At 40.6% G+C, this 13,498-nt stretch overlaps 1 protein-coding gene across 1 annotated transcript in view; it reads right to left on the bottom strand.

Annotated features, from left to right (window-relative positions):
- PDK3 (pyruvate dehydrogenase kinase 3) overlaps positions 1-13,498 on the bottom strand; it is a 76,799-nt gene that overhangs the window by 42,392 nt on the left and 20,909 nt on the right. Inside the window, exons 2-5 of the mRNA XM_057538169.1 lie at positions 11,191-11,332; positions 7,372-7,443; positions 3,575-3,759; positions 1,859-1,948 (exon numbers count right to left, since the gene is read on the bottom strand). Coding sequence (XP_057394152.1) covers positions 1,859-1,948; positions 3,575-3,759; positions 7,372-7,443; positions 11,191-11,332 — 489 coding nt within the window. The remainder of the gene's footprint in view (positions 1-1,858; positions 1,949-3,574; positions 3,760-7,371; positions 7,444-11,190; positions 11,333-13,498) is intronic.

Genomic DNA, 13,498 nt, shown 5'->3' with positions numbered 1-13,498 from the left:
TTTGGGAAGATGGAATTATGAAGTTGCCTGAAAAATGGCAGAAGGTAGTGGAACAAAAGGGTGAAGATGTGGTTCAATAAAGGTCTTGGTGAAAATGAAAAATGCGTCTTTTATTTTTACTTAAAAACGGAAGGCACTTTTTGGCCAACCCAATAGATTAGTGGTTGCCTAGGGCTGGGGAGAGGGGTAGTGCGGAGTGACTGCTAATGGCTATGGGGTTTTCTGGGGGGTGATGAAAAAGTTCTAAAATTGGATTATGGTGATGGTTGCACAACTCCGTAAATAAACTAGAAACCCCTGAATTGTACACTTTAAATGGGTGAATTGTACGGCATGTGAATTGTACCACAATAAAGCTTTTTGTTAAAGTAAATTACCGAAAAGTTGAACATTTCTCAAGCCAAGGAATATTTATTGACCATCTACACAGGCATATACTAAGTTCTATGTGAGTCACAAAACAAGTATAAGACAAACACCCTGACTTCAAATTGCTTGCAGTTCAAGAGAAAAGGCACACATGCAATATATTATAATGCACTTTTGCTTTATGAATGTGTGCCTTTTTTCCTAAGGGCAGTCAACTATCTGAACCAGGTTTTCTGAATCATAAAAGCCACTGGGCTAGGCCCAGATGAACATACAAGTGGTGATAAGACCAATCCTGCTTCCCTCCCCTGCTGGGGGCCTACAGAGGGTTACCTTGTGAGAGAGAAACCTACATACAGGATTCTTAGGGTGCTGAAGCTGAGCCTATTCACTTATAACTGAAGTAATGTGAGTAAATATTTTCTAACTAAACAGAGGCCAGGGCAGGCTGACAAGCCCAGCCTGAGCTCAGGCCACCGGTGGATGCCCAGGGTAACCAAACAGCACAGGTTTTCCTTAGCTTTAGCGGCTGAAGATCTGGTCGGTTCCCCCACTGGGGAGGCTGTCCACATGGGGTCCCGTTCCTTGGCCCTCCAAGCTCCAAGAGCAAAGGTCACTCTGCTTGAGGCAGGCTTGAGAGCTCTGCCAAGGAGACAAGGCCCTCGTCTGCCTCCTACTCATTTAGCTACACAATCCAGAAAAAGTAAGAGCAACAGAGATCCCAATGAAGATCGGGGAGAGCTATGGTCCTGAGACTAGTAAGGTGTGTGTTTAGATGAGGAGAGGAGGGCCACAGGAGGAGACACAATCTAGGAAAGGGGACAGTCTGGGGATCTGAGGCTGCAGAGAATAACCCTAACACCGAAGAAAACTGAAGAGGTCCAGGAACCTGGTGGATCACTTACAACCAGGAAGGCTTTCTGGAGCTAGCAGTTATCTTAAATGAAAAATGAGGAGACTGCTGTTCAAATTCCAAGCGCCCAGGCACTAGGAACATATGGCTCTAGGGTTCTGTGCTACCCTGAGGCTGCTGGAACAGAGGCCAGCTCCACAGCCAGGGAACCCGTGAAGCCCAAATGCCATGTAGATTCTAAAACCTGGAGTGCATGTCAGAAAGACGTATACATTTTACAAACACGTGAATTCAGCTGAACTTTATAACAGGGGTTTGCATTCTCTGAAATTTTCAGACAGTGGTGGCAATTGAAACTTAAGACTCTTAAGCTAACAAATATTTACTGTTTAGCGAGAACGATAAGAAAAGCCTTAGTCAATGAAGTAGAAACTCCGATTTTGAACATTACTAATTATGCATCGCTTCCTGAGCCGCCTAGAAAGAACATGGCATATTTGGATCAAATGGCTTGGGCCCAAAGTGGCCTGATGAAGCAGCAAACCGTTCAGCGCCATAACCCTACAGCCAAGCTGCCTCAACGAAACCACAATCCTACTGGAACCACAACCGCTAACGTTACATTGGCCTCCTTACCTTTCACAACATCAGCCACGTTGCAAGTGGGATCAATACTTCCTATGTGTTTGGGATGCGCAGGATTGGTGTCACCGCCAAACAGAAGTGCTAAACAAACACAAGAGAAAAGGGAGAGGATTAAAAACACAGCAGGCTAGGATGGTCAGGCAGAGAAATATGCGGCTTGTAAGTTTTGAAAAGATTTTCTTATTGTGAAAACCGTTTTAGCATCCACAGTGACTTAGCGCAACAGAATCCACTCAATTGGTGGGTGATCAGCTATCAGACAACTGAGGAGGAAGGATGTGCTGTGAAATCTGCCAGGTGCAGTTAGCAGGTCCTAAAGCAGTGACATGGGCCAGGTCTCCAACCCGCTCTCCCCAACAATGGTGCAGTCTGCACCATTACACCAGGCTTGCACAGGGTCTTCACCATGCGCACTTCAAATGCCTCCATTGTGGAGCTTATTTTTCACCGTACTACACACGAACGCTATTTGTGCAAGCGTTTTTAAAAGTACATTTAACCACTTTCATAATATACAAGGTTTGCAAAATTTTACTTCTGAAAAAAACCAAAAGGAGCCCCCAAAGAAAAAAGTAATCTGAATTCAAATGTTTATATGTGTAGCTATTCTTAAATCAAACAAAAATTGGGAATAACTTAGACTTCACAAAAGGAGAATGTTTAAATAAAATAGGTAGAGATTTTAATTATGAAAAAGGACAAATATGGGCATTAGGCCAATACGTAAAGTGCCAACTAATTAAGTGGAAGAAAACCAAGAGGTGTGCAAGCTTAATCAATGATCGAAAAACATGTATGTATATATGTAGACACACATATGTAGGTCAGAAAGAAACTGTAGTTATCTAAGTAGTTTAAATAGTATTTGGGTTCTTTTTTTTTCCCTATAAATTTCCTGTAAACTGTCAAACATTTACATTTTAAACAGACACACATTTAGAACAAACTCACATTTAATAGCTGCATAACATTTGTTTATCCAAATAAAACACATTAGTAAAATGAAGATGCTCTGTCCATTTTCTGACTCAACAAAGAGGGTGAATTAGACTCTAGACACCTGGATGCTTTTTCATAAGAATTATGAAATCGGACAAAGAAACACGCTGAAAATCAGTTTAAAAGTTTTTGTGGAGAGAATTTTAGTTGTTTTTTTTTTCTTATCTGCTTATCAGCCTAGAGAGGAGACTAAAACTCTCAATACAAGATTAGGGTTTGACAATCCCACTTAATCTGATTTCAGTGATCACTGTGAAATAAAAGATCTATTGCTCATATTGCCAACTTGTCAGTTCAATATTCTTAGTATCAATGTTTTTAAAACCAAAAAGGAAAACATGTGACATCCTGAATGAAGACTAGAACAGACCCTAGAGACACTGAAAAGTATTCAGAGATGAACACCAGGCTGCCATTAAAGCCGGTCCCTCACCCCAACCAGGAATGTAACAGCAGAGGCTTAAAAGGCAGGCAGTGGTCCTGTCTTGAATATGAGCACCCAAAAAGCCTTTCAAGGATTTCTTTTAACAGAGAGTTCTAATGATAAGCTTTTTCATAGATAGGACTCACTTAGGAAAAACTGAACTAGAAATGAAATTTCTAGACAAAAATGCAGATCAGTAAATTAAAAATGAAGCAACAGGAAAACATTTTGGAGAAATCACTCTGGTTATCTTTTCAAAACTGGACCAAGAAAACCCAACTTACTGTGCTGGTTAATAAGCATGCGGAAAGAGATGCGGTTGGTATAAAACCGGTCCAGAAAATACTGGATGTTACTGCTAATGAACGGATCAAACCCAAACTTCTCCTTGTACTCGATCACTCCTTGGGCCATTGTAGGGACCACATCATTGTGTCTATTTCTGACTTTAATTAGAACTTGTAGAAAGCTGTGTGGAAAGGAAACAAAAAAATGGTCAAAATGGTCAAAATCTCATGGGCTAATGTATAAACTTCCCAGGTCTATCTCAGGACTATTTACCTGTTGGTATTTTTATAAGGCAGAGACATCATTATCATCATAGGCTACAAGGAAGTACTCATGAGAAACTAAAGTATTACTCAGTTTTTGCTTGAAACTTTCTACAGAAAGTCTTCCTTCAGAGATACAAAAAGTAGAAGGTTCTAGTAAAGAAAAAAATGCTCAAATACCTTTTTAGGAATCCACTGACTTTCTGGATAAGTGATTACTAATAAAACAAATTCTATAAATGTTTGCTGAACACATAATTGCAGAATATATTAATATTTCTTCTGACAACATGAAGACAATCCCAAAAATCTCCAACGATTTATTATGGAGTCTTAAAGAAATAGTTTCCATGAAGAAATAATGTCAAACTTTTTAAGAATAAAATTTTGAAACGTATTTCTCACAGCAGTAAAATACGGTGATGAAATGTAGACAGAACAAAGGTGATTAAGACAAACCTATTCAAGAATTCCAGTATATTACTGTAAAGGTGCAGAGGGAAAAATATATTGAGAATGGTAACTAAGAACAGAAAGACAAGTCAATGGAACCAAATAAAAAGCTTGGAACCAGGATCAAGGGTGAATGAGTATGTGTGTGTAAAAATTCAGCACATCGATAAAGTGACAAGTCAGTAGGAAAACAAATTAGTTGGGACAGCTGGCTAACAATTTAAGTCACACCTCAATTTTAAACTTTAAGCCCAAAAATGGGTTAAAAGACTTAAATGTAAAAGGATGAAATTGTAGAAAAGGACAAAGAAAATCAGCTGAATAAGTATATAACCTTGGAGTAAAGGGAGGCTGTTCATTATACCAAAGGCAGAAACCATGATGAAACAAATAATAGGACTATGCAGGATTTCAGCAATTTTATAGGGACACGCATTATAAAGTCCAAAAAAGTGAAAGCTGGGAAAAATATATTCACAAGAGTTACTATTCTTAGTGAAGGAAAAGATGACCACCCTAACAGAAAACTAGGCAAGGGGCCTGGTATCAATAGAAAATGTACCAGAGGAAACGCAAACACCAACAACTTCACCTTCAAAATAATAAAAGAAAAGCAAATTAAAACAATGCAACACTATTCTCCGCTTACAGACTGGCAAAGAATAACCACTGTCAGCCAGAGTGTGGGAGCATAACTGATGCATTTCTAGGGGCAATTGAGCAGCCTATATCAAAAGCCAAAGAAAGTCATTCCACTCCCAGGAATTGATTCTAGGAAAATAACTGGACAAGGCCAACAGCTGTATTTAAGGGCTGTTCTTTAGAGCACTGCTTATAGTAGCAAGAAAACCACGAACTATTCTAAAACCCAATGACAGGAGGTCAAATCACATGAGTTATCTGCAGATGGACCACTATGAAACTGCTAATAATGGTGTAGATCTATAATGCTGACACTGTTATTTTTGTAAAACACACACACACACACACACACACAACATTCTACACATATAGAAATATATATGCCTAGTTAAAAGTGTAAATGGAAGGAAAATGTTAACAGTGGTTGTCCCCCAGTAATGGAAATTTGGAGTGACTTTATTTACCCAAATAGTCTTATTTTCTCAATGATGAAATATTTCTGTAACAGATACATATGTGCAAAGACAGCAAAGATGAATAAATCAACTCAGAAATTAGAAGGTCATAATTATTCACAAGAAATTTTCTAATGGACCATTTATCCTTTACATAATGCTCTTCCCATCGTATTCATAAATTAAATATTACTAAACGGAAACAATTCATTACAGTAGAAAAGTGCCTCAACTTATCTGAGGGGAGGAGACTTGCTTCAACGGTTCAATTCTCAGACTACTTCCCCAATCTTCTGGGGCTCTTCTAAACTTTATCATTATGACAAACATCCTTGTCCTCTAAGCTACTTTCACTTTACTGAAATGGTTTCCCTGCCCATGACTGCTATATAACCTCTCACTGATAAGAAAAGGCTGCTACGATGAGCAGAACTCCCCATTCCTTCCTTCATTGCAAACATCAGGCTTCTACAATCCCAAGTCTCTTAACTAGCTTCATGGCAACCTGGACAAGTTACTAAACGTCACTGAGCGAGAGCTATTATCATTACAATCTCGTACACATTGGATCCAGCACTTGGCACTTTCCAAAGCAGGCTCGCGTCCATAAATCGCATCTGACTGATAACCTGTTCCAGAAACTGAGACAGGACTCCAGGAAACACACGGCAGAAATTTAATATCATAAACTTCCACAAATCTGTATCCCAAAATTTGAAGCTATAGAGGTCAGTCCTAATTTGGAGGATATCAGCCAAACTGTAACTAGCTAATGACTTTTGAGAAACCAAACTTCTGAGTTCATTTAACTTTGATAACTTAAACGACAGCAAGGCCTTACAACAAGGAAAACATTACAGCTGGGGGCTCTAATCCAATGCCTCCCCTTCCACATTTCAGAGACCCATTAGCAAAACACCTAGCAAAGTATAAAACAGGTCAGGACTTTTTTCCCTTTGTATTTTAATTTGTAACTACATTTCAGCTAGCTACTCATGACTCAGACCAGCAGTTCTGGCAGTATGGCGCATTGCAAAGAGCAATGTACCAAGGAAGAGGAAACATGATTTACAGATTCAGCTCTGCTCCTAACTAATGTTACAATCTTGGGGAAGTCACCTCACATCTTGGACCTCAGTTTTCTTATCTGTGAATTGAGAGAGCTGGGTTAAATGCCTCCAGCTAAGGTCTCTTATGTAACGCGGTGCTTCTTCGTTCTTTTTATGGAACACCTACATGTAAGGCATTTGGTGTCACGATGATGTGGGTCAGGTTTCTACTTAGAAAGAAATTCCTCAGCACAACAGGCCTGCCATATGCATTCACTGATGTGTACGTGAAAGAGGAGGAAAGTAATGTGAAGGGGACACAATTTCTCTTGGGGGTCAAAAAATCACTCTCAGAGCTAGGGTCAGCGTTTCCTGGTTAAATGAAAAAGAAAAACCAGAAATATTTTCCATCAGCATGAGAATTTAGCAGCCTTCGTGCCTAACAGCAGCAACAGAATTCAGAATAGCTGTTATGTTAATAGCATACTCTTTTATGCTGCTCCAAAATAAAAGCATTATTGATTCTCTGAGCTCAAATGTAGTATCGCATTGAAAATTTAAAAACAAATTGTAAAGGACTAAGTACATAAACTCATGTATACACAGAGGCCAGTGCGTTCTTAAAACTACCACTAGGTGGAACATTTACTGCAATATTTACAGTGAGTGCCCAGCACCAGTTCACCAGAAGACAAGTATTAAGAATTAGATCATGAAGCGTAATTGGAAGGGTCATTATTCCCTTGGTACTATGTTAAAATCTTAACTCAAATTTTAAAAAACTGCAACGTTGAGTTGTTACCCATTAAGAAACCTAATGCTTTCGGCCAAGTTGTACTTCTTGGTTCTTAATGACATGAGTTCCATTTACCAAAACATTTTTTAACCTAGATATTGTGACTTTTTCAGTTAAGTTTGGTACCATACTTACTTATCCAAGACGTGTGGATCTTCAGGGCTCTTATTTTCATATTCTAGAAGTTCAAGAAAACTCTGCATATACCTGAAAACAAAGAGATACTATGTTAGTTGCCTACCCTACATCCATCCTCCTTTCCCTTTTCCTTAGGAGTACACTAAATTTCCACCCAGGTATCCATCCAATCCCCTCCACCCGCCATGTAGCCCAAGTGCTTCCGGGGAAGCTGATACCATGCAAAGCTCCTGGGTGGCCCGGTTTTTCTCTTGGTAATCCTATTTCTCTTGTCACTAATTCCTAATTAGTCCGATAGTTCTGGCCTAAGCCTGTCACTGAGTCGCATTTCCCTGGACACAGGGATTGGCTCAGGAATGGACATCACTGCCTCGATTCAGGCCAGTAAAATAAGAGAGCAGACTTGCTGGCGGTCTTTGGGAGAGAAATTAACTTGCTCTGCTTTTGGACAATGTGGTCCATGGATGTAAAGCCTGGAACTGCTGCAGCTATTCTGTCACCAGGAGAAAATCCAGCCAGAAAATGAAGCCGACCCCATGGAAAGTAGGGCCTTGATAATCTCGTGAATCTCTGAATCAAACCAACACGAAAACCTCATCCTATGGCTGGATCTTATAGTTACAATTTATTGCTTAAGCCAGGTTTAGTTGGATTTTCTGCTACTTGCTAACACACATGTCCTAACTGATACACCAAGTCTATAGTTTGATTACCAAAAAAAGTGCACAGAAAATTTAAGAAGCACGTGTGTGACCCTGAAGCGCACGCTAAGAACTTAGAACTAGGGGAGTTGCCTGGCGGTCCAGTGGTTAGGACTCGGTGCTTTCACTGCCATGGGCCTGGGTTCAATCCCTGGTTGGGGAACTAAGATCTTGCAAGCTGCATGGCACAGCAGGAAAAGGAAAAAAAAAAAAAAGAACCTAGAACTAGAAATAAAGAAGGTTCCTTCTCAGAGTGAACCTAATTTCATCAACATGTAATGAAGGAGAAAGAATGCCTCTTAGGCCCTCAGGAACAGCTTCTGGATTAAGAATACCGACATATCTCAGTCAGGGCCAGTATAAGAAATAATATGTCCAACAAAGATATGGAGAACAGAGGAAAAATGGGACTTAGAGAGGCACATTACAGCAGCAGCTACACCCAGACTGGACCTGCCGGATCTGGTGCGGATTCAGAGATTCCAATTACTTAGAGGTGTATGAGCTCTGCTTTGGGTCTTAACATGTCCTGAAAAAATTATCCCTTATTCTGAGTATTTCTAATAATTAATGACTACTAATCCTACTATCCCACTTTGGATAGAGGAAGAGGGCACACCAGTAACTAAAAATGACTGTTACGCTTATAAATACATAAACAGGAAGGACGTTTTATTAATCAGCCTCACCTGAACTTTGTGACAACGCATGATACTAAAGTATGTTCATTACTGGGTATATTTTTTTTAAAGTTTCTGGGCATATAAGGCTATGAATTAGACATTGTTAAAATCATTAGGTTAAACCACCCTGAGAGGCCACAGTCAGCCATCCACAGTGATGCCCTCTGCCCTGCCACACGTCAGCAGAATTTCAGGCAGGCATCCCATCCTTCTGGAAGGGGATAGTTCATTTAAAGAGCAAAGTCATAAATGGAAAGGAGTCAAAGATTATGCTGAGTTTCCTAGCCTGAAGTCAAGAAAGCAAGGAGAACACACTCTGACTGAGATGGGCTTCATGGCCTGTTATACTTAAGATCTGTTTTCAAGAGGGAAAGGAAATGGCAAGTAAACGCAATGCATGATCCTGAACTGGACTCATAAATCAGGGGTGGGGGTGGGGATTGCTTAAAAAGAAAAGCACTATTAGGACAACTGATGAAAGACAGAAGGGTCCACATATTAGATAATATTACTGTATCAATGTTAAATTTCCCAAATTGGATAATCAAACTGTGGTTTTCTAAGAGTTGTTCTAAGGAGATACACACTAAAGTATTTAGGGGTAAAGGGGCATGATGTGTACCATTAATCCAAATGGTTCAGAAAAAAATAATGTATTTTATGTGTGTATGTGTGTACCATACATATATATATATTGAGAGAGGGAGAGAGAATATGAATGAGAATGATAGAACAAATGTTGCCAAATGTTAACAATTAGTGAATCTGGGTGCAAGGATATGGGAATTCTTGCTACTAGTCTTGCAAACCCTTCTGTTAAATACACAATTATTTCAAAATTGAATGTTTAAAAAAGAAAGGGAAGAAGTAACATGCACGTTTGCAATGGCTATGGAAGAGAAATAGTAAGGAGACCAAAAAAAAAAAAAAAAGAGCTGACTCAGTAATCTCAGTCAGCAATTTGCCAGCAATTCACTCTGAAGCCCCTGAAGTGACTTTTACATAAGTGATAGTAAATGTTTGACTGTCACTGCCACCATGACTGGGGACTTGAAAGTCAGCTAGCTTACCTAGAATTCCCAGCACAGTAGCTAGCCCCAAGAGTGCTTATATACTTTCTGCTGGAAAATCTCTAATCATGGTCTTGGAGCAATAAAGAAGTCTCATGCAAACAAGTACTTGCTGTTCCTGAAACAAGCTATGAGTTTACGGTAGAATCCAAGTGACCTTGAGATGGAAGCCATGGTCGCCACCTCTTTGAGCTTTCTGGGGTCCTGGGGCCCCTGCACCTGCCTCAGTGAGGGGCTGCTGCTTGTCTGGGACAAGGATGGACCACCCAATAGAGTGTTTCTCAGATGATTCATTCTCAACCCTAAGAATTTATTATAATCAGTATTACTGAGGAATGACTGTTGAATGGCTATCTTCTTTCAGTAGCCCAGCCTCCATTAATACTCTAGATGCCAGCTAATTCATGGCTCCACTCTCCCCATATCTGTCCACATCATTCCCGTCCCCTAAAGTGCTCTCCCTGTCCCTGTCAGTTCCACCCCCCCCACCAAGGGGCAGCGCAGACCACAGTCGGCACCTCCCTCCCCCAGGCCCCCATGGCACCTCCTCGGTGCTGGCTTGAGAGCACTTTGTGCATCTGGCATCCTGATCCCCTCCAGCTTTCTCCACGGGGACTTCTTCTTTGCTTGTAGAATACAGAGGAAACAAGCAAGCGTTTCTTAAATCTATGCAAATCCCTTTCTAAAAATACACCACCTGCTCTTCCCTCCTACCACTCACCCATCCCACTCTGCCTACTGAGTGGGCAGTTTAGTCACAAATTCAACTTCCTCAATTAGACAGCACGTGCTTTAAGCATCAGAGCTACACCTGACTGAATGCTAACATACTCTGTGAAGATACTTCAGACTTTTCATGGGGGAGATGAGGCACAGCAGGTAGCTCATATTTTTCACAGGAGGTTCCCCTTTAAATGACTTAATTTGCCCTAAAATAAGTACTGTCTTCTAAAAACTTCTTTAAAAGGAAAACAGAAAAAACACGGCAGAGACTGGATCAAAGAAGCAACATCCCCCTATCCAAAGAATTGCAGACCTGCTCACATGGGACACTGCATTGCTATTCTTTTATATTTTTCTGTACTTTCCCATTTTCTTCAATGAAAAATCACATTTATAACCAGAAAAAATTTGAAAAGTCAAGAAAGTGTCTAGTACAGTTGAAAAGTTTTTTCCTTAGGACAATTATACACTGTCAGTTAAAATTAAAAAAACCCAACTTTTAATTACCTGGGAAACCCGGCTATCCTGAATGACTCATTCCCACAGAAGCAGTACGTGTACTTTTAGGGAGAATGGTCCCAATGCCAAATGTTCAGTGCATTCTGGGTAGACCCATCTGAAGCCACATTATTTACTTACCAACTCTGAACCAATCCCACCGAAGGACGGTTAAGCAAGTTATCTGGCAGAAGATTAACTTCTCTCATTGTGTTAGCCAGGCGCACAGGAAGCTCCTTTCGTAGGAACATATATGAAGTTTTCTCACATGCATTATCTCTCCCTATTAAGAGATGAAAAATGTTCCATGATTTTATAATCTAACAGATGGAATAATAAAATGTTCTCATGGTAGCCCAGTGACTGGTCGGGAAGAGAAAATTAAGTAATCTTGCAGTCTCTAGTTAAATCTTTATCCTCTGAAATAGCAAGTTTAAGAAAATAATTTAATTAGAATAGAAAAAGAACATTTATTCCAAGAGGCAACGTTGAAAGCAGTGTTTTTCCCTCAGCACAAATACATCCCTCGTGTTACCAGTGGCGGTATAAAAGTAACCTGGGACATAATCTGAATTTGTTTTCAAATAAACGCTGTGGGAAAACTGCCAAGTACAAAAGTAGGAGAACATGTAAATCCACTCCTGTTCATGGGGGTTTCCAGAAGGCAACAGACCCATTCATTCCACAACTATTCACCTACTGCGGGCCAACTGCTTCCTAAGATTTTCTTCAAATGTGTTTCTTCAGGGACCAGGAAGCAGCCACAGACCCCAGCTCTGACCGAGACACAGGACTCGGGAGGTGCCCGAAAAGCCAGCTCACAGGTGCCCTCAGAAATGGAGTGATGGACTACAGCACGTCCAAGAGGACGGAGATACAGTGTTGACTAGGAAGACAGAGGTCAGGGAGGGAGTCTTCTGTTGATTGCCTTGGGCTGGCTGTGCACACAATGTACGCGACTAGGGCACAGTGAGAGAAAAGGTACCAGGCCACCTGAAAGAGGAACCCGAGCCCTTTCCCCGGCTGCCACGTGACCAGAGCAGTTCCATGACTGGTCTTGCCCCCAAACCCCAACCTTGCTGTAAACCCAGAGATAGTTGGGGGATAGAGGATGTGATAGAAAAGACGTGAGCTTTGGAGACAGAAATGTGCTTCAGCCTCAACTTCTCCATTTACCCTTGGTAAGCTTCTTAACTTCTGAGGCTCAGCTGCCTTCATCTGTAAAATGGGGATGAAACGTCAGTTTTTGTAAAGACTACACGTGACAACATGTATGGAGCCCAACACAGAGCAAGTGTTCGGCGATCATTAGTTCTTCTTCTGTCCTCTGTGATACTGATGGGTCTGTCCCGACTCTCTCACATTCGGAGAGGCCTGCCTGATGCCCCATATTCCCTGGAGGCCGCTGGGAAATAGGCAACCTCGGGGCCAGGCCCAGAGAGAGGGAAGCAGGGCTCATCGAAAGATCTTCTCCTCCAAACTCTCCTCTTTCTTCCAAATGTGATGAAGGCAGCAATAGAGATTCAGAAGTAAATCCATTCTAACACTTCCAGCCAAATTCTTTCCTGTTCTCATGGAATAAGACTGGAAATAAAAGAACCCACTGTTTTTTTTTTTTTTTTTTTGGCCAAGCCGTGCGGCATGTGGGATCATAGTTCCCAGACCAGGGATTGAACACGCGCCTCCCCTGCACTGGAAGCACGGAGTCTTAACCACTGGACCGCCAGTGAAGTCCCATAGAACCCACTTTTGAGAGTCATCTGCGGAACCTCTTCCCTCCGCTGCCCCCTGCCCCCCCTTCTCCATTTCCAAAAAAGTCAGAATAAAAGATTACATTCTTAACCCATCCCTCAGTTACCTCATTCTAAGTGAGTAGTATATTGAAGGCCTCCAATAAATCTTTAATCAATAATTCTGCCTTTGCCTTTTCTCCTAAGGGAAATACTCCAAAAAAGGAAGAGGAGTGTAATATCTCAGCAATGACCTTCCAACACTTACTCCATACACATTCATTTGGTCTTAGATGATTAACACTTAAGATGATTCAGGCTGCTTTGCTTTAGATATATATATATATATATATATATATATATATATATATATATATTCCTAAAATGTTCTGTATATAATTTTTATGGATGGATCATTTTAAGTGCACTAAAAATGTTGATATTTCAAAACTCAGAATGAACCTCATTATGAAATGAAGGACCTATTATCTAAGTTAAAATGTGCATGTACGTTTGCACATACCAGGAGAAATACCTTGTATCCTGGTTAAATAGAAAGGACATTTTTTTAAAAAAAGCACAAAAGAAATGATGGCGGAGAAGGAAGTTAGGGAATGGGGAAGAAGCGAGAACCCTGTGGTGTTGAACTGGAACTGGAAATAGCAGTATGACCTCAGGATTTTGAAAAATTCTCTTGAGTTTTTAGGGGTATTGAAAGT

The sequence above is a fragment of the Balaenoptera acutorostrata genome, chromosome X (genome assembly GCF_949987535.1).
Source record: "Balaenoptera acutorostrata chromosome X, mBalAcu1.1, whole genome shotgun sequence".
NCBI lineage: Eukaryota > Metazoa > Chordata > Mammalia > Artiodactyla > Balaenopteridae > Balaenoptera > Balaenoptera acutorostrata.
Note: the sequence above shows the minus strand (reverse complement) of the source record. Positions and strands in the feature narration are given on the sequence as shown.